The 27,958-nt window shown below is 41.8% G+C and overlaps 1 protein-coding gene across 1 annotated transcript; it reads left to right on the top strand.

The window, feature by feature from the left end:
• The first annotated feature begins 14,936 nt into the window (after window positions 1-14,936).
• LOC133388476 (transcription cofactor HES-6-like) lies at window positions 14,937-18,829 on the top strand. The gene is made up of 4 exons (XM_061634435.1): window positions 14,937-15,238; window positions 15,385-15,471; window positions 15,592-15,673; window positions 16,923-18,829. The coding sequence occupies exons 1-4, from the start codon at window positions 15,155-15,157 to the stop codon at window positions 17,354-17,356; spliced, it is 687 nt and encodes a 228-aa protein (XP_061490419.1). The 5' UTR covers window positions 14,937-15,154; the 3' UTR covers window positions 17,357-18,829.
• Window positions 18,830-27,958: the final 9,129 nt, after the last annotated feature.

The following is a 27,958-nucleotide window of genomic DNA, read 5'->3' on the forward strand; positions in this document are numbered from 1 at the left end:
CTAGTGGAATATAATGGGAATTTAGTGATATTTTTTGTTATAAAACTCCAGAAATAATCCATTTGCAAGCTTGGAACCCGGAAGATCATGGGGGGGTTTGTGCTAGCTGCAGCTGCTCATGTGACAGGCATCCTGGCATGCAATGCGGTCCTGACCTTTAGGTGTGCACCATTTTTATTTTTATTTTGCCTGATGAAAATTGTACCATTATTCCAGCATAGGTGCAGGTAGCAGTATTCCCTTCATCCTTTCCCCACATACCCCTATGTCCAGACACTAATTCATGCAATGAATTTGGGGGGGACTACAGTGTCCATGTGGGTAATGGGTGACAGATGAAAACAAGATGTTGTTCATTGCAGCAGCATGAAAGACATTTGTGTGAAATGCTGGTATATAGACCACAAAAGCCATGGTTCGTTTACGCAACAGGTACCACAGTGTGAAAGGAATTTGCAGAATTGGGACAGAAGCGCTACCATTTTAATCTGTTAAAGTAACACAATAAGGTTAGTGTCTGAAAGCAGCACAGCTTGCATTTATTTTCATAGTTAAGCTGGAATTTCATTATGATTGCTTTGCAAATTTAACATAAAATTAAAATTGATACATGAAACAGGAAACGAGCATGTTTATCTAACCATACGGCTGTGTCAAAATGCCCCTGATACTTTTATGTCATTCCATCATGCAGGCAAAAGACAAACCTTGACAATGGAACAATCCCTTTTTTTAAAAAAAGTGGTTCTTATCATTTGGTATAACTGTTTCCTATGTACTTTCCCCAGCGTACTATCTGGGGACACATTTGGCAACCCTGTTCCTTTGCTAGGATGTATCATGTGACCACAACAGTAGCTCCAGCTTATCCTTTAAAAATAAACAAAAGCCTGAAAATTCTGCCAAAAAACAGCGTGCACACGTTATGCACAGGAATACTTGGGTGCCTGGTGTGGTTCTGGCGATTGATGTTCTGACAAAAATAAACACTAGTAGTCCCGAACATACTAAGAAGGACCACAGCTGAATATCTTTGTCTGTATCTTTGTATACAGGGTGTTTGTGCCTGTCTGTGATATTGTTTTCACACACACAATAGATATATTTCATTTTCCTGGCCAGTAAAAAATATGACATACGTTACCAAAGTGTATGGCGGGGGTGGGGGGGAGGGAGGAGGAAAGGAAACAAAGAAGGCAGAGTGAACACCTGTCCTTCTCCTTGGGGACAAGACCTAATGCTTTTATTTGATTCAGTCGGTTGAGAGGACTGCAGCTGCCAACTGTCATCAGCATCAAGTTACGTTCACAAAGCTGGAGTATTTCATTCTTTAGTTTAAGGAAAGGAGGCAGCAAAAAAAATAAGTGAGGAAGGGAGAAAGTTTTTGACATGTCAAGATGAGACTACGATCCAGCTTTTCTTTGTAACTGCAGCTTCATCTCAGGGTGGGGGTGAGAGGAATATGCAGATTGATTCAAGCCAGCTATCAAGTATTACTTGTAATTAATTTTCATTTATTAAAAACAGGTTAGCTTGAATGTGATTGTGTTTTACTGAATGACGTAGGTCATCTACAATAACTGGTTTAACTAATTTATTTATTTATTGTTAATTTTGACTGCTTCTGTATTTGAAAATAGTAATATTGAATCTGACTAATTGACTTTAGAGCTATTCAAGTGTGCAAAATGGGGCTTTAATGAACATGTGAGAAGAGGAAAGTGTGTATGAGTGTGTTAGCCCCATCCCCAGTCCCTGCCGCCCTCCACCTATTTGAAGGCAACAGTTTGCTGCAGAAGAGCTCCTATACTTCTTAAGGCTCCTCCCACATTTTGGAACCCTGGAAAACCAGGGCTCTAAAATGCGCATGGAGCCTCCATGAGTACAGAAGGCTTCTCAGGTGCAGGCAGTCGCCCTTGAATACATGGAGGGCAATGGGGACAGAGGTGGAGCTAGGTGCTCATGTATGCTCTCCTCTCCTCATATGTTCATTTAAGCTTCATTATCAATGCTCAATTCAGAGCTTTTGTCTTATTTGGTGTTTTGCAATGCATTGTTTTTTCATAGTGTTTCATTTTGATATTTTCAGTGGTATTCAGTGCTAGTCCTGCTCAGAGTAAACTCACTGAAGTTACTAGATATGACTATCTTCCATTCATTAATTTCAATTAATCTACTCTGAGTAGGACTTAGTTGAATACCACCCTATATGTCTATTGTGCACTGCTTTGGGCACAATCCGCCATGGACAATAAAATTGGTTCTGAAAAAATGGAATGTGGATGATCATATGCATCCCTTCAATATTTCTTAGTACCTAATCAGCAATCCTAAAACATTATCAGACATTGATACCATAGTTTTAACAGCAAAGGCATCATAATCAGGAATGTGTAGATTGCCATACTTCTTGTTTCTCATGGTGACAGCTGGATATGGCCACTACCAGCGGAGACTAGTGGCTCTGATGTCAGTGGGAATGTAAATCCGCTCTTGGTTTTAGCCTGAACTTTCAAGGAGATGTCCAGGGTGCTGAAAGCTGTCACATATAAACTGTGTTTACATGAGATCAATTTTTAAAATCTGCATGGAAACTACAGTTTAGACAATGTCTGGTGGTTCGCAGGAACAGTGGAAATGTAATGGGTTAAGAATATAAGATCAGGCTGATGGCCCATGTGCATCCTGTCCTCACAGTGGCCAACCAAATGTTTATGGGAAGGCCACAAGCAGGACCTGAGCACAACAGCACTCTCTCACCTGCAGTATCTAGCTACTGGTATTCAGAAGCATACTGCTTCCACCCATGGAGGCACAGCATAGCCATTATGGCTGGTAGGGTTGGGCCCCTATACTTTATGCAGTGTCCTGGACACCATGCATTCAGGACTGGCCCTACCATTTTGCACTGGCCCTACCATTTTGCACTGGCCCTACCATTCAGCAAAGTGAGGTGACTGCCTCAGATAGCAGATGCTAGGGGCAGCAGTAACAGCCCTCTGGCCATACCCTTCTGTTGGAGCTCTGTGTGCCATGAGGACTGTCTTTCACCCCCATAACAGACCTGCTGCCCTCAGGTTTGGTGGACGACTGTATCCCATTGCCAATACTAAAATGACTCGACTGTCGGTCCTGTTGGCTTTTGTGTGTGGAATGGAGGGGGCAAGAATAAGAGATGTTTATATTGGCAAGCAGAATATAGCAATATTTCTCTAGGATACCTCTTTGCACTGATACAACTAAAGTGGACCCTGATGATCCCTAATAGTCTTTCTTACATTCTGATGACTAATGACCTCATAGTTCCTATATCATTAATAATGATGAACATACTATTGTTGAGGAACAATAGTGTCTCCCCATATCACAGAGTACATTCCTATAGAGCAAATGGAAATTTATTCACAAGGGTAGTGAAGTCCCCAAACCCCATGGGATATTTCCACAGGGTTGATTGTTTGTGTTGCTTTCAACATGTTAAAAATGTAAATGAGCACTTGGCACAAAGAGGCAGCAATTAAACTCTTCAAATGTGTTGGAAGAGGCAGAATAAATTCTAGGAAGAGGAACCTGTTAGGCCTTGGTGGGGTATCTTACAGGACTCTGTAAATGCCGTATTTTAAAAAGGCTTTTCGTTTGAGACATTTATGTGAAAAGCACTTTGAAATTACAACCCAACTTTGGCAATGGAAACTTCCTATTCTGAAACCTAGTAAAATTTGACTATGGCAACAAAAGTTTCTGAAACAGCAAGTCTTGTGACCCCTTACATTTCCTCTTATGGAGACTGTAAGAGAAAACATATGTATGTGTGCAGGCACATCTCTTACCTTAGAAAGTTACTCTTTTCAACCGTTCTTTGTTTAAGAGACAAGATGTGCCACATGGTGGCTACCACACATATGCAAATTTTCTCTCACGGAGACTGTGTCCAGCCACCATTCTTGTTGTCCTACCTGGTCTTACCATTGTGCATTTCTATTCATATATGTTTTGTTTTTCAGAACTGAAGCTTTCTGCTTCTAACATTTAAAAAAACAAGTTAGCTCCCCCTATCCCATACACAGATGCAGGCTACTATCCTTTGAAATCTTACTAGAACTCAGTTTTGTAAGATTGGTTTGGTAGTCACACCTAAGAAGTCTGCCTCTTGAAAGGTCAGCAGGGAATCTGGAGAGAGAATCCAGGTTGAACTCAGCTGATGTCAAAAGGAGGCTTGATGAATGGCTGCAACGGATGAAATCTATATACAATACAGATTCAAGTATTCGGGTCCTTATGTAGCTAAAACTGCACTTCTGACACAGAGGAGATAAGTACCTGCAGAGTGACCCCAGGGTATGTACAAGTTCAGAAAATCTGCAGAAAAATCATCTAAAAGGAGTGTGGGCGGAAGGACTTAAAATACTGTCCCATAATAACTTAATGGAGTGTTGAGAGACTGAAGGGGGGGGAGAGATTGACAACTGGACGGCTGGGGGAGGAATAGAATGAGTAATTGGTACAGGAGGACAGATATATATAGAAATATATAAGGTGCAGAAAGAACAATCTCATTGTCTGGATAAGTCAGTTCCTGATTCTCGCTAAGAAGCTATTTTTAAATTTCCCCAGAGAAGGGAGATACAACTACCCACAGACATTAATGGAGAAATTAAATAATTGAATTTGTACACCACAAAAAAATTGAGACCAAAAAACTCCAGTGAAAACCCAACCCCAAACAACTCAGTTGAAGATCTACAGGAACTACAGACCAGTCAGCCTAACATTAATCCCTGGAAAAACTCTGGAGCAGATTATAAAGCAGTCAGTCTGTAAGCACCTTGAAAACAATGCAGTGATTACTAGGAGCCAACATGGATTTATGAAGAACAAATCCTGCCAAACTAATCTTATCTCCTTTTTTGATCGGGTAATCTCCCTTGTAGACTGTGGAAATGCTGTAGACATAATATATCTCAACTTCAGCAAAGCTTTTGACAAAGTGCCCCATGATATTCTGATTAGTAAGCTAGCTAAATGTGGGCTGGATGGAACAACTATCAGGTGGATCCACAGTTGGCTCCAGAATCGTACTCAAAGAGTGCTTATCAATGGTTCCTTCTCAAACTGGTTGGAAGTAATGAGTGGGGTACCACAGGGCTCGGTCCTGGGCCCAGTGCTCTTTAACATTTTTATTAATGACTTGGATGGTGAGCATGCTTATCAAATTTGCAGATGATACAAAATTGGGGGGCATAGCTAATACTGTGGAAGACAGAATCAAAATTCAAAGGGACCTTGATAGGCTGGAGCATTGGGCTGAAAACAACAATGAAATTCAACAGGGATAAATGCAAAGTTCTACACTTAGGAAAAAGAAACCAAATGCACAGTTATAAGATGGGGGATACTTGGCTCAGCAGTACGACATGCAAGAAGGATCTTGGAATTGTTGTTGATCACAAGCTGAATATGAGCCAACAGTGTGATGTGGCTGCAAAAAAGGCAAATGCTATATTAGGCTGCATTAACAGAAGTATAGTTTCCAAACCGCGTGAAGTATAAGTTCCCCTCTATTCAGCACTGGTTAGGCCTCATCTTGAATACTGCATCCAGTTCTGGTCTCCACACTTCAAGAAGGATGCAGACAAACTGGAACGTGTTCAGAGGAGGGCAACAAGGATGATCAGGGGACTGGAAACAAAGCCCTATGAGAAGAGACTGAAAGAATTGGGCATGTTTAGCCTGGAGAAGAGAAGACTGAGGGGAGATATGATAGCACTCTTCAAGTACATGAAAGGTTGCCACATAGAGGAGGGCCGGGATCTCTTCTCAATCGTCCCAGAGTGCAGGACACAGAATAATTGGCTCAAGTTGCAGGAAGCCAGATTTCGACTGGACATCAGGAAAAACTTCCTAACTGTTAGAGCCATACAACAATGGAACCAATTACCTAGAGAGGTAGTGGGCTCTTCGACACTGGAGTCATTCAAGAGGCAGCTGGACAGCCATCTGTCGGGAATGCTTTGATTTAGATTCCTGCATTGAGCAGGGGGTTGGACTTGATGGCCTTATAGGCCCCTTCCAAATCTACTATTCTATGATTCTAAGATGGAGCATGTTCTGCGGACACAGAATTCTGATTGTTGATAGGTGAAGAACTGGTGGCATTTATTATGAGGCAAACTTCATGTCCTAAGTTTTGACTGTTAAGTGTAGCTATGCCCAATTTTAAAATGATTCCAGTAATCAGTGGGTTTTTTTGAGAGGGGAGGACTATGTGTATACTAAATGTCACCTTTCTGGGTGCACTGTGTCCCATTTCTAAGGATAGTCTTCCTTTGGGACTTTTGTAGTAAGTACATTGTTTTGAGCAATTCTGCATGTATCAAATTTCAGCTTCCTGGCTAGAACCAGAGTTGCCTAGCCATTTAGATTAATGGTCACCACATACATGAAAGAATAAATTTATTCCTTTATGAATAAAGAAAATTAAGGAGTAGTACAATGGCTAAGGGGGGATAAATACAGAAGGAAGAGTACAACGGCTGAGGAAAAGGATAGTGCAAGACTTCTTTCCTGCCAAATTGTAAGAAAGGAAGTACCCCTTTAATGAAGATGCAAAGCAGTACCTGTCAGTGGGGTTAATGCCCCTTGAGACTGGTACAGCAGAAGGCAGAGAGGCCAACAGTAGGTGGAGCCAGAGCCAATGACAGGTGAAGCCAGCTAATTCTAGTTTTGCCCCATCCTCCTCCCTGCTCTGTTCTTCACTGACAATACTGAGAGCAAAGAAGAGGAAGCTGACAGCTAGTGCTACTTCTTGAACTGGACACAAGTAAGAAGGCAGGCAGGTGAGGGCTGGCTGAAGGCAGAATGAAGTTGGTGGGAGTGTGCCCCATTCTCCCTAATGGATCAGACTCCATTGGAACCTGTAAACCATTGGGGGGAGGTGTCACATGAAGCCCTGCATGCCCTGAAAGAGGATGTGAAAGGACACACATAGTCTAGCCCTGCCCATAACCCACATGTGGTCTAGAATCGCCCACAATAGCCACCGTATTCTTGACATCCACATTTAATGGACATCAGTTCTATGTGTACAGATGTGTGTTAGCAGAGCTCCTCCATGTGATGAAACCTGCCCAAGCAATCAGCATGCCCTCCTCACATGGAGCCCCACCTGTACACACCTGTACATACATAGAACTCCTTCTGATGGCCACTGAATGCATGGATATCCGGGGAATGTAGCAGTAACATGTGGAGTTAGATTCCTGCTGGTGATAGGAAGGACTGGACCAGTAGTTCTTAACTTTTTTGGAGTCACAGACCGCTTAGAGAATCTGATGAAAGCTATGGACACCCATAGATAAATAAAATTAGTTTTATTGCATTGGAAATTGGTATTTTTTGTGTCCAGTTCATGAACCCCCTGAAGCCCATCCATGGCTCACCTAGGGGTCCATGGACCAAAGGTTAAGAACCCCATGGTCCTGTCTGGAGGGGGTTCATGTGAACCTATTTTGTCGTGTACCTGTCAAAGGCAGAGAGGCCTTCAACAATGCAAAGTGGCAATGCCCATTCCTTGATAATGAAGTCAGAACTCACTGCACAACAGATACTGTCCAATTAAAGCTGTGACTGCATCAGACGTCCTTTCTCATATTGGTTGGCAAATAGAGAACCATCACATCTTTGATTGTCATTCACTTAAGATGTCTTCATGATGGGACACACTGGGAAGGTGAAGTAACAGGAACTCTCTACCACCACAAGACCCAACCACAGCTGAGGGTCTGTTTTGCCAATAAGAGTATTTACAAGGGCAAAGAGGGTGATCCCAGTAGTTCAGTATCTTCCTCTGGTTACAGCTGATGTGATCATAAACCCTGAACTAGATGTGGAGGGATTGATACCAAGGTAGAATAAGACAATATTTACTTATTTATTGAATTTCTATCCCATCTTTCCTCCCAAAGGAGCCCAAACACTGACAATCCTCCCAGTTAACATGGATAGTGATGGCTAGATAGGAGCAGGGCAGGCAAAAAAAAAAAGGCATCCTATGGCATGGCTGTTATCCATGTGGCTATTGTCCTATGAGATAGTCACTCTGATTAGCTTTTCACATTATCTAGTCTCAAGTATATGTTTGCCACTTGAGCTGCATGACACTAGAAGTGGGGAACATCCTTTCCTCCATGTGTGTTGTACAGCTGCTTGCTTGCCTGTTGGGAGTGAACCTGGGAACTCTTGAGTGCGCTGAGCTAGGGCTTCCTTCAGTACTGTGCCGTCCCATGCATGGGCTGGGTGAAGGAAGGGAAGCATGTCATAGGTTAGGGCTCATCCTTGTTAATCAGGTCATTGCTGGACTCTATACATTTACATATGGCAGTCAGGTTAGAAGTGGATACACAGAATAGAGCAGCCAGAGTGAAGCCATGATGAATTACGACTGAGGACAATTTCATGCTGTGGGTGTCATTTTTGGCTGAAGGCTGCTTGTAATTTTGTTAACATTGCATTTTCTACTGCCAGAGAGAGCTTCTGATAAGATGTTGGTACGAAGCTGCTGGATAATCATAACAATATCTAAAGAGAAAGAACAATAAAAATGTGTGTTTTGCTGACACTATGCAAAAGGGCACTCCTTGGAAAATCACTGATGCGAGGTCTCAGGTACTCATTTTATCCCCCTCCCAGACAGATTATGTTAATTCATGGTCTATATATGGTAGGAAAGCACCCACAATTGTTGAAATTCATGTTCAGTTATTGGATAATCCCAGCCTCCTTATCCAAGTTTTCTGGGTGATCATTCGTTGGCGATCACTCGTGGACGAGTAAGATTGTCTTCCAAGGTAAGGTGTTTAACAGTAGGTCTGTAAGTGAGTGTGGAGGCCAATTCTGGATCCACACAGCCTCCCACAGTGAGGACATAGGTTTCCAGATAGAAGATGGTTGCGATGAGGATTTGTTTGACATACTTTTCACTTAGCTCATTTGTCCCGTTCGCCCTGTATTCGTGCTTCTTCGAAGTCCATAGCACCTTTGATAATAGCCGACCTCCATTTGGGACGTTCATGGGCCAAGACTTCCCGGTTCTCGATGCTCATGTTACATTTTTTTAGATTCGCTTTAAGAACATCTTTAAACCTCTTTTGCTGTCCACCGATATTCCGTTTTCCATCCTTAAGTTGGGAGTAAAGTAGCTGCTTTGGAAGACGGAGATCAGGCATTTCAACAACATGGCCAGTCCAGCGAAGTTGATGTTGAAGGATCATTGTTTCAACATTGGTAGTCTTTGCTTCTTCCAAAACGCTAACATTAGTCCGTCTGTCTTCCCAAGTAATTTGCAGAATTTTCTGGAGGCAGTGTTGGTGGAATTTTTCAAGAAGTTGGGAGTGGTGTTTATAAATGGTCCATGTTTCACAGGTATACAGTAAGGTCGGTAGTACAATGGCTTTGTAAATAAGAATTTGGTCTCCCTGAGAACATCCCTATCCTCGAACACTCTACGCTTCATTCATGAGAATGCAGCACTTGCAGAGCTCAGACAATGTTGAATTTCAGCATCAATGTCAGCTTTTACAGAGAGATGGCTGCCAAGATAGGGGAAGTGATCAACATTCTCCAGCATCAGACCATTAAACTGGATTGATGGAAGGGATGTATTTACACTTTAGAAAAAGCTTCTTCTTGGGGGTGGGGATTACTTTTGGATTACTTCTTCTTTTCTTGCTGCTATCTGCCCTGCCCTGCTTTTGCATGCTTTGCCAAGCTGAAGGCTTCAGGCCTACCCACTAACAATGGTAACTATGTCTTTCTTTAATCTAATGTTCTAGGAAACTTAGAGTAATAATATACAAGTAGTGGGCTTGAAGGAGTTAAGAGAAATATATGATTTATTCTGCTAGTTCATACTGTTTTCATTAATTAGCATATGCAAATATATGTATCACATCATTTTAAGATATGTTCTAAATTACTTTAAGGTGCTGTAATGTCAAAGTATTATCTTTGGTTTATTTTCTATCAGTCCTATAACACCATTTATGCAAACTTTGCCAATGTAACTTTCAGTTATTTTACTTTATTCCATCATTAATGAATGTATCATGGTTTTTCATTATAAAATCTAATTCCTGATAACTTTATACCTTTAATAAACCCGTGTATTCATTTCAGTAATAATTTGGAGTTGGTGGTTTTTAGTAATAATTGTGTTATCTCTTTGTTCCATTTGGTTGCTGCTGAGCAAACAGAACAAGGGATATGTATCCAAAGAAGGTTGATGCATAGGCCAAAATAGGCATGTTTTTCATGGGCCCTGGTTGGATCCACTAATTTAGAATTTAGAACCTAATTTTCAATCCTGGTTTCTTTTTGTCTGTGTAATTATGTAATTAGAGTGTTGCTCTATGCAGGAAGCTTGAATTTTGGTTCGTTTTCCGTATTGCGTTGCTATTGCTATCAAGAGCCTGACAAGGAAGGCTCATAGAGGCAGCAATGCTAACCATGGTGGCATTATGGAATTTGTTTAAGTGGCTGTTACCCCAGGAGAACTTGAACCCTTCTCCAGGGATGCTTGTGCATAGCAGCATGGCAGCTTGTGCAATGGGGTGTTACTGTGATCTTTTTCTGGCTGCCTAGCTAGACTGCATGTGAAAGAGGTATGTGTTCAGTGTTGACATCACTGGGATGTTCAGCCATAGCTGTATAATGATTGGTGCTTTCATATATGGGCAATATGGAGGTGATGGCAACAACATCGTGATTTGTGAATTGCAGTGGAGTTGCAAGGTACTGTATGTCATCTGCCAATGTTGCTATGCTAGTCTTTTTTTGGCAGTTACTGCTTTGCTCCTGTCTTGACTCTGCTGCTGGCTGAGCATAGAATTGTAACTATAGTTGCAAAAGTTCATAGGACTGCCTTGCCCGAGTCTCAGATACTGTTGTTTCCCAGAGCTCCTCCCACTCAGGGCGTTATCATGACAGAATACTGCATTTTTACAAATCATTCAGAAGAGTGGGGAGGAAAAAAACACAAGGAAAAGTAAAATCTTTGTCAGCAATGTTGACAAAATCTTTTGAAGCTTAGATACAGATATGCATTCTGTAAAGACTATATATAAAACAAACAAAACCTGAAGGCAAAATATGACTCAGAAGCTACAAATCATAGATTTCTTTGATAGTTGCTGTTAAGCCTGCTGTGATTTGAAGATCCGTCTATCTCTGTCCTCTTACATATGCACTTCCCGTATTATCAGTGATCTGAGATCTGGAAAGATGGTTTTCTGTTGTTGTTTTTCAGAATGTAGACATTTTTATAAAAGCCAGACAATCCTGTCAGAACCACATGGACCACCATCTAGCACATTGGTCTTCAACTAGGGTTGCCATATTGCCTGGTTAGCCGGGTTTTACCCAGATTCTTTGCATGCCACCTGGCGCCCGTTTAGCCCCTTAGGTGGCCCGGATTCTCAGCTTTAATTTTAAAAAAAAGTTTCTAGGTGGTCTGGTTCTTGGGATATACATAAAAACGTCAGCCACCCCCCGACTATTAAATCTTTCTTTAAACAGTACTGTATAGCCGTAGCTTTAACCCCTCCTGTTCAGGATTGCAGCCAATCAGTGAAGCCAGGGTTGTGTTTCAGTTTGATTGACCTGGGGCAGTGTCTAGAAAACCTCATTGCAATGCCAGAAAATGGTGGTTTCCCCCCATTTATCTGAAAATCTCATAAATTGAGTAAGTATATACATTTCAGTTTTTTTTCCTCTTGCGTGCAGGAGTCAGATCCTGGGCAGTGTTTTGAAAACCTTCCCAGTACTTGCTTTTGTAAAAGCAATGCTAATCCCATATGCCCAGAGTAAATCCCATTTAATTCAATAGGACTTACTTTTGAGTAGACATGGTTATGAATGTGCTGAAAATCAATGGGACTTTGGAGTGAATGTAAAAAAGAATTGTGTTTGTGTTCTAACTCTTTCTGTCTCTCCTCCAGTCCTATTTTAAAGCAAGTAGGCAGGGCTTACTTAGGTATTACAGTTTTTATTCTGTAGGAAACTAATACTGATTTTTTAAAAACTGATTTTTCTGCAATGACCAACTAGTTTGACAATAAACTATTATATGGGCTGTATGTATTTATACATCTGCAGTGTGTGTGTGTGTGTGTGTGTGTGTGTGTGTGTGTGTGCGTGTATGGAGTCTTTCCAACAACCCTGTGAGGTAGGGTTGGAAACCAAGGCAGCTCACAACAAGAAATAAAGCCATTTAAAATCTAATAACCATAAAAACAAGTATAAACAGTTGCAAAACAGCATAAAGTGGCATGATTCGGAATTTTGGGTTGTGTGAATGAAGTTGCTTATCACTTGAGGTTGCATTTCTGTCCCTGTTTGAGTAAGCCCCACTGAATACACTGGGACTTGCTTCTCAATAAATAAAGCTAGGATTGCACTATAAATATATTTACAGTTTGTGTAAATAATAAATATATTTGATAGTCATGCTTATATAAATATTTCTTCATTTATCATATTTTTGGTTTTTGGTTAGGAATCCTGACTGGTTGTGAGATGCTTAGTTTTCTGCCTTACTCATAGGAATCTTGTTGTGGTTGGTATGGTATTGCATTTAGGAAAGTGTTACTGCCTTTTGTGTTGTCTTTTTCCTATTTGCATTTCACTTATCTTTAACCTCACTCCGTTACAGCCATAGAAGCAACAGCAGCATATGCAAGATAATTAACTCCCATGAGTGATAAGAGCAAGAACTTATAATTATTATTTTAATTAAAACAAGAGGCTTATCAGTACTTTGAAGAGAACCAGATATTTATTTTCTTTCTGAGCCCAGGACTGGGTCTTTCATGATGCCCGGTGGGGGGGGGGGAGCAGGAGAGTAGTCGATAAGACAGACATCCTGGCATTGGTAATCTAATTAGCAAGGTATGTGTGGGGCTGTTGCACACTTCCAGGCCCAGTTTCATTTGAAGTAGGGAGGTGGAACCTGTGTAGATGTGGTTGATCAAAGGGAGAAGAAATTTTGAGTTAAGCAATGCTCTTTTATAAAACCTAAGAAATATACAGATACTTTGAATGTCTGAGTGCCTACACCAGTGGAATACTGGAGGAACTTGTAAAACTTGCTGCAACAGTATTTAGAACTGAGCATGTGGTGTGAAAGACTCCTTTTCCTAACATTTTGGCTTCTTGTTTTTCTCCACCCACCACATCTCTGAAATAGATCGTATATATAATGGTTAACCGTACTGCTGCCCTGACTTACTTTATGTTTGTTGCTATTTTGTGTTTTTATTATGTTTTTATATTGATTGTGTATTTTTATTGTTTTTATTATATTTGTAAGCTGTGCTGAGCTCTGTTTTTAACAGCAGAAGGGCAGGATATAAATCCTCTTAATCAATCAATAAATATTCCATAGTGTTGGAAACTAGAGTCTAGGCATTTAAAGCTGAAAATGTTGCTTTCAAAAAAAAGATTTCTCACATCTTTCCCCAGGTTTTGGTGGTAATTCCTAGGCACAAAAACAAAACACCTGGACAATCCAAACATTAATATGCAAATAATTTGCATAATATGCAAATTCACCTGCCTGGATTTGTGGAACTGGAATATGGCAACCCTATCTTCAACTGGCTGGTCAGGAACTACTAGCAGGTTAGAGCCTGATCTAAGGTGGGTCATAGTTAAAAAAAAAATAAACAGCAGCATAGTGGCAAATTCAGAAGTGCAGAGTCCCTTCATGGCAGTCACACCACACACCCAGGATTCACTGTATCTTTTGCAATTACAGAATTATAGAACCAGAATGAAAGTGCTGTGTGCATAGGTTGCCCCTCTCCCCATCTCTCTCCCTAGGGGCTCAATGCATCCAGAAAAGTTCTGAAATGAACCTAAGTGTGGGACTAGGATTTGGGAGACCAAGGTATTTTCTTATGAAGCTCACTTCTTGCTTATCCTAGGAGCCATCAGCAAGAAAGGAGAGGTTAGCTATCACCACCGCTAGGAGCTTAAATAGGCCTGGCCATTTCAGCATGTGTTTACACTCCTGCCGCCATCTTGAATGATGGCAAGCAACTGGGCCAATTTCTGCCCCTGGTGGTGGTGGTGGCAGTATACAACAGGGGATGCTGCAGTGTTGCCTGGGAGGTTGGTTACTGCTCCACGATCCACACCAACATTGGATCACAGGGCACACATGGAGCAGGCACTACACCTGCCCAGCCCCAGCAGCAGGGGCCCTGTTTAGCCGCAAGGGCCCTCAGCCAGTGTCCAACTTGGATGCCCACTGGCACTGGGCCTGCACCTCCTTCCACTCTGATTGGCTTCAATCAACACGACAGGACAAGGAAGCATGTTATTTGCCAAGTGGGAAGACTCTTCTAAGTGGCTGACATGCTCCCCTTTCAAGCTGATTGGCTTGTACATAGGAGCCCTGCTGGGTCCCTGCTCCCAAAAAGGTAAGGGATCTACAACCGCCCCCCCCAACCCTGGACGACTACACCTCTGTATGGGTTGCTGCAGAAGCTTTCCACACGTGTATTGCACCCCCGCAACACACACACACACTATTTATATTGCCTTCTTTCTACAGTAAACGCAGCTGTAAATTTGAAAACTGAACGAACTCGGGGAATCCAGCGAAGGAGCAAGCAAAAAAAAAAGTCAAGGGGAAACGAACGCCAAGCAACACTACAACACATACTGTATTGCACGATGGACCTTGCCTACCCGCCTGATCCTCCGCCTCCCGCCCCCCGCCTGTTTCGGCTAAGATCAGGGAAACAGCTTCGAAAGGGCCAGGATAGACAAAGCGGCTGCCTGTCATTGGTGGTTTCATTCAACGTTCGGGCTTCCTCTCGGCTCACCGCGTCCAATAGGCTCATTGACATGCAAATCAGAGTCTATAAATGAGGCTGGGGCGGCGGCGCTGGAAGGGGGCGGGGGAGTGGGCTCGAGTCTGCTTCGGGAGGTGTGGGACAGAGGCAGCCTTTTTTATTATTATTATTATTGCGCTAGTTTCCTGCCTCCGCCTCTTTCACTCCTCCCCTCCCCCCGCCCCCGGCAATCCCGCTAGACTCTCCCCGTCCTTTTCTTACTCTTGGTTTTGCTGCATCCCATTGCCCCCGAGTCCACCATGGCTCCTTCCTTCTTTCGGACTAGTAAGAACCGATCCAGCCGGGACGACGAGGATTTCTTCGAGGCCAAAGGGGACAGGAAGGTGAGCGATCCGGGAACGATACCGTTGGTGTAGACTGGGGTGGTGTAGGGAGGAGGCCTGCGCCCGCGACATGCACGCATGGTTGCAAGCATGCACGTATGCAGCAGCGATCTGTAAAGTTACGCCCTTTCCTCCCCTCCTGCTAGGCAAGGAAGCCGCTGGTGGAGAAGAAGCGGCGGGCGCGGATCAACGAGAGCTTGCAAGAACTACGGATGATCTTGGCTGACACGGAGGTAAGTGGGCTGGCTTTAAGGCAGAGGTGGGACGCGCGGAGGACGGAAAGGGAGGCTTGGAGTGAACTGACGATCTCCCTCTTTGCTGTGTTTTTTCTTTCTGTTTTTGCCCGCCGCTAGTTCCAGGCGAAGATGGAGAATGCCGAGGTGCTGGAGCTGACGGTGAAACGGGTGCAAGGCATTCTGCACAGCAGATCCTTAGGTGAGTGGCCGCCGCCGCATGACATTCCGCCTTCCCTCTCTCGAATCTGGCGGTTTCGTCGGGTACTCTGCCCCCATGATTAAGGCCGGAGAAGGGGATTGCTAGGGAGACAAAAATTGGGTTGGGAACAGCGGAGTGAACAGTAGACAGCAGGATGGTGACCTGAAATATTTTCCTAGAAAAGAAGTGAGCATCAGTACATGTATGGCAGTTACTCGGAGCACAGGCACTCTTACATCCAGTACAGCATTTCCATTCTGTATTCTGCCATTTCAGTGGGGAGCAAATAATTTTCTGTTCTCCTGAATAAGGCTGCTATCCTATATAACCTTACTTGGGAGTAAGCCCCATTGAAGTCAATATGACTTTATTCTGAGTAGACATGCATAGGAGTCTGCTGTAAGTAGCTCTCTTATTTCCTTGCAATCATTACATTTTTATTTTGCCCCTTCTGTGTTGAGCCCTCCTCCCCCCGCTGCTTTTGTATTCTCACAACAAACCCTGAAGTTTAACATGAAACCCCTGCTAGTTTGAACACACCTGAAGTATTCCTGGTTGAACAAAAGCTAGCATTGCTCCCTGCTGTAGCTTCAGTTTGTGCTCTTGTTTAAATAATTTCCTTGTTGTCCTTTATAGTGGTTGCTGGTATCTGTTTGTGGTACTTCTGATCTAATTGTTGTGATGATATTTCTTTTATTTTGGAGTAAATATCTAGACAGAGTTGTGTTTGTAATAAGGTCTATTGCGGCTGCAACTTGGCCTGGCTCATCCTGTATTGCAGCAGTCTAGCAGCTATTTGAGTTTGTGAATTACACTTACGACAAAATGATTGCATAAATCCAACTCAGTCCAGAGCAGTTCAATCTGTATGCTCATATCTTACTTAACAGTGCATCAACTTATGATATTCTAGAAAGCAGGCATCCCTAGGTTTATAAAGCCTATCTAATAAACCTATCCACTTTTTTCTTTCAAAAGTGACTTCTATCTCATTCTATCTCATAAAGGCTGAAGCCCCTAGAAAATAGTTTTCAGCAAGATTTGTGGTACACTAGCTGGCAGCCTCTTAGTTTGAGGCTTCTGGGCTTCATTTTAAAGTTTAGCATTGAGAGGTATGATTTGGGGGGGGGAAATCTAGCCAGCATTGGAGGGTAAGGGAGTAGTAGTCAGCTGTGGTACTGCTGGAAAGAGCAGAAAATGATGTTTTGTGACTGTTGTTATTTGTGTCTTTCTTTGCCTGTGGTCTCAGATAGTGACAAACTACAGCGGGAGGCCAGTGAGCGCTTTGCAGCTGGATACATTCAGTGCATGCATGAAGTTCATACATTCATCTCTAACTGCCCTGGGATTGATTCTACCATTGCAGCGGAGCTCTTGAATCACCTTCTGGAGTCGATGCCTCTGAACGAAGGCAGTTTTCAGGACCTGATAGTGGATGTCTTATCAGATCCCTCCATCAGCCAGTGGTCTAGCAGCGATGGGCTCTCTCAAATGACTGGGGAATCACCTGGAGCTTTAAACCTGCCCAGTCCCACTTCATCTTCCTCCAGTGAAGAGATTTGCTCTGACCTGGAAGACACGGAGGCTGAGCAAAGCCACATCTCTTTGGATGGACTGGAAAGGTCTAGGACGCAAAATGTGCCTTCCTCCAGCCTTTCCAAATGTATGTGGAGACCTTGGTAATAAAGAAACTGCGCAGGAATCAACGAAGATCTACCTAATAGGGAGAATACTTGAGCACTGTGTTCTTCTAGCCATTGGAATAGAGACGGTGAGGATTTCAGATGGTGCATTTGTGTCCTAATGTTACTGTTATTTCAAGACTGTATAGATGGCACTCTGACACTGTCAGATCCTGACAGGCTAAATAGCTGAATGTGTTAACATTTCATCTGTGAGTGTGAGGTGAATTTTGAAAGTCTTGGTTTCTTTTTTATTATTAAGGGTGTGGGGTAAAAGGGATGGAAGTATGGAAGTAGAGCTCTTTTGTTGATGCACAACAGTGTTTTGCAATGTATCCTTTTTGTTTTGCAATGTATCCTGCAATGTTTCCTTTTTTTTGGTCCTTATAAGTGACCCAGATATCACTACCTTTTTTCAATTAGGAAAACTCCCATGTGCATCTGAAAACCTTGTGGTTTAATACCAGTGAAAAGTATGAAGTTAAGCAGCTGTGCACAATTTCAAATGTTCTAGTGATAGCATTTTTTAAAATTTTTTTTAAAAAAGGAAAATCCCTGAAAGGGATTGGTGAAGCTAGTCTCTTGATGAGTTTAGTGGTCTAGGATTTCTCCTTCAGTGAAGGAAGAGGAAACTAGAAGCCAGACTGGAATTAGGTGAGCATTTAAAATACTGGTGGCAGGGTGCCTTTTAGAAAAGTGTCTTATGCACATCTAGGACATTTGAATTTATTGTGGTATGTATATTAGCTTGTCAAATGTTTTGTTTTAATCTTTTTTAAAATAAAAACAACTAAATTCACCCATGATTGCATGTATTTTCAGGTGTGATACTTCTGCTCTAGAAATTCTGTTCCATGTTAGCAATTCAGAAATATGTATCCTTGAGTGCAAACATTGTAATTAAGCACTTAATTATTGTACTGAACTTGTCTGTTCAAGTGTGGGAAGTTGGAATGTTTCATTTGTTTAGGATTCTTGGGCTAACACAGTGATAATGTTTCCGATTTTGGCACACTAAATTCTTGGATTTGATTATGTGACTTCCAGTTTTTAGAAGTTGACATTCAGTTTGTCATTACTAAGCCTTAAAAAAAGCAACATTGGCAATAATGTAAAAAAAATAACAACAAATGGCTTAGTAAGGGTTTGAACAATTTGAACACTTTCTTGGTTTGAATGGAAAACATTGAATAACATGCAATGGATTCAGAAACTCAAAAGATCTTCTATGATGGGCTGTAGCTTCAGCTTTTCTCCACACAAAACAGATCTTCTTTTTTTGAAGATGTGTGAGCTGTTTGTGCTGTTACCTTTCCATAGAGATATTGTTGTAATAAAGACCTATGCTGTAAAATTACTTAACACAAGAAAGTGTCCCAGCATAGCAAAAGGAAGGGGTAAAGGTAAGGTAGAGGGGCTAGCTATGTAATCTTCCTTTTTGTTAACCATGTGGAATAATAAAAGTGGAAACAAAGTTTATTGGTAGATGTGTGCTTTGTAACTACCGTTTTAAAAGCCATCTGATGTTCTTAATTCAAGCCTGTCATAAGAGTTTTTTCTCTCTGACTATGCTAAATTCTCACCTGCCTTTGAACTAGAAGGAAGGTCCACACTCTCCTTTCCCCCCCCAAGAAGGGGAAGGCTTCCCTGTAAAGACCTTTTCTGCCTTCAGAGTAGATGGGGGAGTGTTTTGATGTGCAAACTAAGCAACAGTATGGACAGTTCAAGTGGAAATAACGTAACACCCTAATACATAATAACTAATACATTAATGATTTTGAGAAGGTATATGGAATATAGGAAATAGCCTGCAATCATCCTAGCATGAGTTAAGGCCCACTGAGGTCCAATAACCTTTTGCTTTAAGACACTAAACATGAGTGGGATTTCAAAGTGGTGTTCTTGTATTTAAAAGCAGCATTTGAGTGAGTAAGGATATTCTGGACTAGAATATTATAAAATAAAAATAGTATTCTGGACTAGAAGCAGGAGTTTGAGTATCACATTATCCACCTAGCAGATTATTTTAATTTGTTTTATCCATAACGAATACCTGAACCTCAAAATAACTAAAAGGTCAATTCAACATCAAATAAAAATGTTACTTATGTGTGCTTTGTGGCCCCACTGAAAAGGATGCATGTTGCTATGATGGTTTATGGCTACCTCAGCCTAGAGATGGGAGTGGGAAGAAGCTCTGTAGATAGGACACGGGTAGGTATATCAAACTAGGTTTCTAGGGTTGGGTGGTGCAGAAGTGTTAGCAAGTGTGTGCGCGCACATGAGTCTGCAAAAGAGGTACTTGGGCTTTTGTATGTCAGTGGGAGCACTTAGTGCATAATTGGATGTCTTGACCTGGTAGCATTGCTTTATATTTGCATTTCCTCAGCTCAGTCTTCTGCAGAGGCTTTTCAGTTCACTCCTATTACCTGCCTTCCTTTGGTATCAAATAGCTTCTTTGCCTTGTATGGGCATCCACATTTTGCCACATACCTCAAGTTCTACAAATATTAGAAAATTAACCATTTAAAAAAAATTAAAGCTGGGAATCTCAGGTTCATGGTTCACGCATACTCCCATGTCCCCCACCCTTCTCTCGTGTGTGTGTGTGTGTGTGTGTGCGTGCGTGCGTGCGTGTGTGTGTGCGTGCGTGCGTGCGCGTGCGTGTGAAGGGACCACTGTAATGTTCCTCCCCTAGCACTACCTGTGATACTCGCACCGATGGCTACCACCAGGGAGAAACATAGTTTTTATTTTTCTCTAGCTCACCCTAGCACAGATCTCACAAGATCCCACTGCTAGGCAGCACCACCAGTCACTCCCTGTAAACAATACTGCTAGAGACTTCGCCTTAGTCTCCCTTCTGGCTTATTGTTACTTTGTGTCTGGGTGCACTTGCAGGCCACAACCCCCCTGTATCTTTGTGCCAATAAAGCATACAGCCCTGGGTTGCCCTGGATACTTGACGATACACTATCTCTTCACTGCTGCCACCATTGATACTGTTTCTCCGCCTTGGTAAATACCCTGCCCACCCTTCTGGTCTGTGAAAGCCCCAGCCAAGGATCAGGCTTTTGGTAAACCAATAATAATGTTTATTTATAAACACCAGGAAATAACAAGATTATGTAAGGTATGTTTAACAAGTGTATGGTTTCATATAGTGTCACTCTTTATGTTTCTGGTCATATATATATTGCCTAAATATTAGCCAAATACGATCCAAGCCTCCCTCAAAACTCTGCCAACCAACAAAATCCCTCTCATCAACCAACTGACCTCAACAACTCCCTCCCCACTCAACTCTCATCCTCTCATTTATACCTTCAGCCATTCAAACTCAGCCAATCATCATACAGAATTCTCCAGCATTCTAGCCCATGTACTCCTCCCTCTCACTCAGTCACTTACCATATATTGCTTAATAAACCCGCACTTACCATATTTACAGATATTAAAATACAGGGACATCACAACCACACCTGTACAAAATTAAAAATTAGCACATTTGGTGTGTCATCAGCAGCTTCTTGGTCTCTGACCGTCTACTCTCTAGGCTGCTTTGACCAAAGGAAAACTACATATGTTCTTGTCTATCAGATGATCCCAGGCCATATCCACACCATACATTTATTCCACATTAACAGTCATGGCTTCCCCCAAAGAATCCTGGGAAATTAGTTTGTGAAGGGTGCTGAGAGTTGTTAGGGGACGGTTATTACCCTCACAGAGCTCCAATTTGCAGAATTCTCTGGGAAGAGGGGCTGACTGTTAAACCATTCTGGCTATTGGAGCTCTGTGAGGGGAATAGGAGTCTCCTAATAACGCTCAGCACCCTTCACAAACTACATTTTCCAGAATTCTTTGAGGGAAGACATGACTGTTTAAAATGGAACTTATGTCTAGTGTGGATGTGGCCCCAGACTCCTATATCTCTAAATTGTGGATGAGTAGTGAGAGGAGCTGCCAGACCCCACCCCGTGCAAATGACAACTTTGCTTTCCAGCCATGAAAACAACTTTTTTGGTCCTGAAATGGCTTGCAAGCCTAAGTATGGTAACCAAACAAGCTAATATTATGGTAATGTGGATTTTTAACGATCATCTCTTGGATAGCTTTGCTCTATATTGGACTCTGAGTTTCACTGGCAAAAGGCAAGATGCAATAGAAACATACTCCAGTCACATACCTCAGTGAGGCAGTCCACCTGTACAATTTATGTCTACTTTTCTAAAGCTGCAGAGTCTGACTTGGCAGGCCTGGATAACTTTTTGGTGTGGTTCAGTCAGCTGTGATGTTCTCCACCAGACACAGATGATGGTGACACAATTGTGGACTGTGGAAAGATCTGTCATGGGGAAGGGTTGTACTCAGTAGTAGAACATCTGCCTTGCATGCAGAAGGTCCCACGTTCAATCCCCAGCGTCTCCAGGTAGGGCTGGAGCATCTCGTGCCTGAAACCCTGGAGAGCAGCTGCCAGTCAGTGTAGACAATACTGAGCTAGATGGACCAATGGTCTCTCTCAGAATAAGGCAGCTTCTATGTTCCATTCATATAATTCTTCCTTTTATATCGTCAACTAGGAGGATGTTTCGTTTTCTCCAAAGTTTATTTTCAGGGTGGGAAACGTGGTCCTCAAGATGTTGCTGGATTCCAACCCTCATTAGCCCTAGCTAGCATGACCAATGGTTAGGGATGGTGGGTGGGAGTTGTAGTCCAATAATATATGGGAAGGTCACAGGATCCCAGCCCTGGTTTTATTACATGCAACACCTTTTAACACCAAGGAGCAGTCAAAAATAAACCCACCTACTAGCAGCCTGGAAGTCTGCTCATATTATTATTAATATTATTTTATTCATTTATGTCCCACCTTTTCCCCACAACTGGGACCCAGAGTGGCTTATAAAAATTAAAAGAAATACAGTTAAACACATAAAACACTTCTATAAAAATAACACACTGGGAGAATCTATCCCATGCCTCCCTGGACACCACCAGTTCACACTTGTCTGTCACTTGTTCACTAAGATCCCATTATTCCCAAACCTCTTCTCCCACTACACTACTGACAATGAAAGAGGCTTGGAGTAAAACACAGTTTTCCTGCTGCTGTCAGGACCATCTAAGTAATCTGTCTTGAATTTTTAAAATCTACGTACTATCTTTAAAAACTGCCAAGGTGCCCCATCTGCACTATACATTTAAAGCAGTATAATTTACTTTAAACTGTCTTGGCTTTTCCCAGAGAATCCTGAGACCCGTAGTTTGCTAAGGATGCTGAGAATTGTTAGGAGGCCCTTATTCCCTTGGCAGAGCTATAATTATCAGAGTTCCCCTGGGAAGAGAGACTGATTGTTAAACCACTCTGGGAATTGTAGGTCTTTGAAGGGAACTGGGTGTTTTCTCCCAACAACTCTAATTGGAATTAGAAAACATCTCCAGGCCTGGTTGCAGCACCTGAAACAGCACTGATTATAGGACACTTATGAAGGAGGTATTTTATAAAAGATGAATTTGGCTGGTTTCATATAAAAACACCTTCTGCTTCCATTTTCTACGGTTACAGAGAGTGAATGTTACACATTAATATGGAGCAACCCCCACCCCATTCCAGAGCTGCTTTCCCCCCTAGTAATGTTCTGTATCTTTAATAGCACAAACACATAATACAACACGTTTAGCAGGTGAAACCTACCACTACATAAACAGAGAAACTTTAACCTTTTTCATTTGTGCTTATCATACAGCTGTTGAAGGCACAGGAGGTCTTCCAGACAGGCATGAAAACCATACACCAATATGCTTTGTATCCAGGGTAGTATTCCTTTACCCTGACTAGAAAAACAATTTTGCTCATAGAAAGTCTCTTCTATAAACTGTGAAGGGTTTAACTATTATGGAACCGTTAATGGAGTTTGGTCAACCGTGTTATTACTCTCAAAACAATTGTGTATACAGTATAAAAGGCCAAAGTAAGGATGTGTGTAGGGATTGTTCAGTGTTGAATATGCAAAGCAGGTATTTGTGGGATGAAAGCCTAGCTAATTGAAGATAAGGTACTACTAGATAAGGTACAACTACTAGTAGCAACAGAATCACAAAAGGGGCGGGGAGTATTGTAGCCTGCAACCAAAGCTAAACAAAAGAATACAGAAGAATGTAAGGGGAAATCGTTTTGGAAGACAGGTTATTCTGAGGCACGTAATTCTGGAGTAGCAATTTATATATTTTTGTCTACTTCTGTAGAAATGCAGGGGTTATAAACAGGAGGTCGAACAAACTAAAGTCATTCCATCCTTCAAAAGGCAATGGACTTTCTTTAGCTTTTTATCTATATTTTAAAAATTGGCTAATCTAGAAACAGTCTAGCCTTGAAACACTTTGAGAAATGCTGGGTTTAAAAACAAAAACAAAAATCCACAAATCAAGTTCACAGAAAGTTTACATCCTCTCATTAGGTGTTATTGGGTTTTTTAAAAAATTGCATTTCTGTACCTTACTGCAAAGGTGTGAGATCTGACACTTCCTTGATAAAGGCAGGAAGAGTGAGCATTTCATTGTGGTGGGGATGTAGTTTCCAGCAGTTACACTGAAAAGAGAACTCATGCTTTTTCTCTTCTCTCTCCACCCCCTACATAGAAACTGCCTTTATTCTTTGTGATTTCAAAGTAATAGCAAGACCTTAGCTGGGTTGTTACTGTACTAGATTGTAAAAGAGAGACACCCCTTCATGCCATAAGAAGGAGGATAGTTGTTTGATATGCAGCTGGAAACCACTGGAGTCATTAGCACTACACCATTGGAAGTGGTCAGTGATGCTTCTTGGATCAATTGAAAAGAGTCTGGGGGAAGAGACCTTGTTGCTACTTTGAGTTGAATGCCAATGGGGAGAGAGTAGTATTTGCCTTACAGATGATCTTGCTAAATACAGGCTACTTACAAAAGGCTCCAAAAGAAATACAGAGCTGCGAATGGTAGCGGCCAAATGACCATCTAGTCCAACCCCTCTCCCTGTCACCTGTTTTAAAGTAGGACCAGTTATGCATTGGACCACCATAATTTGAATTGCAGTATGTTTCAGCTGAAATGTTTGCAGCCTTATAATGGATAATTGAACACGGTGGCACAATACAATCCTGCCACCTTTAAACACTTTTAAAAAAGATATTGTGGCATAAGTTCTTTTAAGCTACAACCTTCTACATCAGGATGTATGAAAACATTACTTAGTATATTTACACAGAGGTACAGGGAAGTTTAAAAAAAGAGGTCAAAAGCCCAATTGTGCACGAAAGACCAGTGGATGGGTAATGCACTATATGGAATGCAAATGAATATATAAGCCACTAGAATTATAGTCAAGAAGACTAAAGTAATGACAACAGAAGATTTATGTAACTTTAAAGTTGACAACGAGGACATTGAACTTGTCAAGGATTATCAATACCTTGGCACAGTCATTAACCAAAATGGAGACAATAGTCAAGAAATTAGAAGAAGGCTAGGACTGGGGAGGGCAGCTGTGAGAGAACTACAAAAGGTCCTCAAATGCAAAGATATATCACTGAACACTAAAGTGAGGATCATTCAGACCATGGTATTCCTGATCAACTATGTGAAAGTTGGACAGTGAAAAAAGTGGGTAAGAGAAAAATCAACTCATTTGAAATGTGGTGTTGGAGGAGAGCTTTGAGCATACCATAGACTGCAAAAAAGACAAATAATTGGGTGTTAGAACTAATTAAACCAGAGTTATCACTAGAAGCTAAGATGATGAAATGGAGGTTATCATACTTTGGACACATCATGAGAAGACATGATTCACTAGAAAAGACAATAAAGCTGGGAAAAACAGAAAGGAGTAGACAAAGAGGAAGGCCAAACAAGGATGGATTGATTCCATAAAGGAAGCCACAGACCTGAACTTACAAATTCTGAACAGGGTGGTTCATGACAGATGCTCTTGGAGGCCACTGATTCATAGGGTTGCCATAAGTCGTAATTGACTTGAAGGCACATAACAAAGAATCATAGTGAAATGAAAGAAAAACTTGAATGATATGTTGTAGGCTTTAAGTCCTGTTGATTTTTAACAAAATTTGAGGTAGACTTAAGCCCCCTTTGGGTGTTCTTCTTATGAGTAAAGCCAACAAGTGAGCAGGGAGCCAAAGGATAAGCTCTCCTCCCTCTTACCTTCTGCAAGTACTTGTACAGGTTTCCTGTAGCATTTAGAACCCTGATGTCCCAAGGTTCTACATTACACAGGAAGTACAGGAGGAGGTCCCCCAGTTTGGAATTCTGCCCTCTAACTGGTGGAAGGCAAGGGAAGATTAGTTACACCCAACCCTTGCTTGGATGTTGGCTTTATACCTGTGTAGAATGCCTAACAGAAGCATCACATACAAGATCCAGCCTGGAGTACTGTTTTTAGTTCTGGATGGGAAAAGCCATGAAAGGTGTCAATGGTTAGAATGGATGTAGATACCTGTGTGGTAATAGGACTGGAAGGAAAGTCATTTTAATGTTTTTAATTGTTGTAAACCTCCCAGAGAGCTTTGGCTATGGGGCAGTATACAAATGTAATAAATAATAATAATAATAATTTTGAGGAAATGCTGAAGGATGTAAGGAAATCTGAAACCGAGATTTTATCCTACCCAGTATGTTTTAGATCAACCTGAGATCTTTTAAGTACAAGCTAAATTATACTGTGTACAGAGGTGCTTTTTTTGAATAGTGAAGTTGCTGGGGACTCTCTCTCTCTCTCTCTCTCTCTCTCTGCTTTTCGGACAGATGCATAAAACTTTCATGCTGAATACAGCCCAGCAGAAACTGGTTCTTCCTGTTTCCATGAGGCTTTGGCTAGGCTGAGTGTTGATTGGCTGGCCCTTGTGGCAATCATGAAGCCACTGCTCCTCCATCCCATGCAGAACATTCTTTCTAAAAAAGTCTACCCCCTGCAAAAGAGCTGAACAAATCTTTACAATGTGAAATACACTGGGGGCCTGTGGGGGAGGAGGGGAATTAAAAAACCTGCCCAAAATGTGGGGTGCAGGCAAATATCCACACTGGAATCAAAGCCAGGTAATTGTGCGGTCGATGAATAAAGTGGGGAAGTAGCCTTTATCCTTTGCTGGAGGAAAAATAAGCTTGTATTCAGCCTTAGTCTGCAAAAAGCATCCTGAATCACCAATTGAAGACTTTCACATACGATTACATACGAGCCTTGGTCCAAGTCCTTTGCCAGCAACTTCTCATCTTTTCTCTCCCCTTTTCTTTTCCAGTATCCAATCCGAAGAAGAGTTCTGTGAAACTCAAAACATAAGAACATAAAAAGAGCCTGCTGGATCAGGCCAATGGCCCATCTAGTCCAGCATCCTGTTCTCATATGGGAGTGCAAAGAGCACTCTCCCTTGCCGCAGTTTCTAGCACTGCTGTTTGGAATCTTACTGCCTCTGCCTATGGAGGGAGAGCATAGCCATCATGGCTAGTAGCTGCTGATCGCCTTTTCCTCCATGAATTTGTCTAATCCTCTTTTAAAGCCTCATTCTCACCTTTTAGCTACTTCTCATAAAGATAATATACCAGCCTTGTAAATAAGGCCACAGCAATTACTAGCCTGTATAAATCTTTATTTGCCAGCTCACAGCAGGCTGAGGTGGGACAGAGAGCAGCACACACAGGACGGGGATTTCCCTGGCTGGTGGTTGCGGCCTGCTTGCTTTCTATGCTGGGTGTGGATGAGGGCTGGAGCAGTCCATCCCTCCTCTGCTAGCCTGCATGCAATTCCTTGTTTCCTGTGGCAACTAGGCGAGTGCTTAAATACTAGGCTGTCCAGCTAGACTGCTACTGTGAAGAGGAAAGAAAGATTACTGTTAGATTTCCCCTGGTACTAATTACTCCTTCACTCATTAACAGCACAAGCACCAATCATTTGGGCCTCACTGACCAACCTAGCACCTCAGTTTCTAGCAGCACCTGAAAGCTGGAATGTTTACATGTCTCTCTCTTCCAGGAGTGTCCCCCTGAATGCTTAAGCTACTTTTACCCTTGCTAAGTAGCTGAAAGTTGGAACGCATATAGCCCAAAGTGTGCTGATCTGCACCATGTGGGCCTAGTTCCATTTCTCCACAAAGATATTCAACCTGTGTGCTTTCTTTTTTTTTTTTTTTTTTAATAATTTTTATTCAAATTTTTCCAAAAACAAACAAAACAAAGTCAAAAAGACATAACAATACATCAACAAAAAGAATGAAAATAAAATAGTTGACTTCCGATTTGTCGCAGATCAGCTATAAGTATATAATATACATCAAACCTGTCCCTTAATGTATACATACAGAGTCCCTTTTCTCCATAGGCTGTCTTAATTAATCGTCAAATCCCAGTATCATCATTTTATTTTGATCTTTCAACAAAAAGTCTAAGAGAGGTTTCCATTCCTTAAGAAATGTATCTGTCGATTTTTCTCTAAGTAAACATGTCAATTTATCCATTTCTACTAAGTCCATTAATTTCAATAACCATTCTTCCATTGTTGGTGTTGATTCCATTTTCCACTTTTGTGCATATAATAATCTTGCTGCCGTAATCATATATA

This window comes from Rhineura floridana, chromosome 7 (assembly GCF_030035675.1).
Source record: "Rhineura floridana isolate rRhiFlo1 chromosome 7, rRhiFlo1.hap2, whole genome shotgun sequence".
Taxonomy (NCBI): domain Eukaryota; kingdom Metazoa; phylum Chordata; class Lepidosauria; order Squamata; family Rhineuridae; genus Rhineura; species Rhineura floridana.

Excerpts from the sequence above, each read along its gene's own strand:
- LOC133388476 (XM_061634435.1), top strand. The coding sequence starts at position 15,155 with ATGGCTCCTTCCTTCTTTCGGACTAGTAAGAACCGATCCAGCCGGGAC. Across the intron at positions 15,472-15,591 it reads TGATCTTGGCTGACACGGAG|TTCCAGGCGAAGATGGAGAA; the intron begins GTAAGTGGGCTG and ends GCCCGCCGCTAG. Across the intron at positions 15,674-16,922 it reads TCTGCACAGCAGATCCTTAG|ATAGTGACAAACTACAGCGG; the intron begins GTGAGTGGCCGC and ends CTGTGGTCTCAG.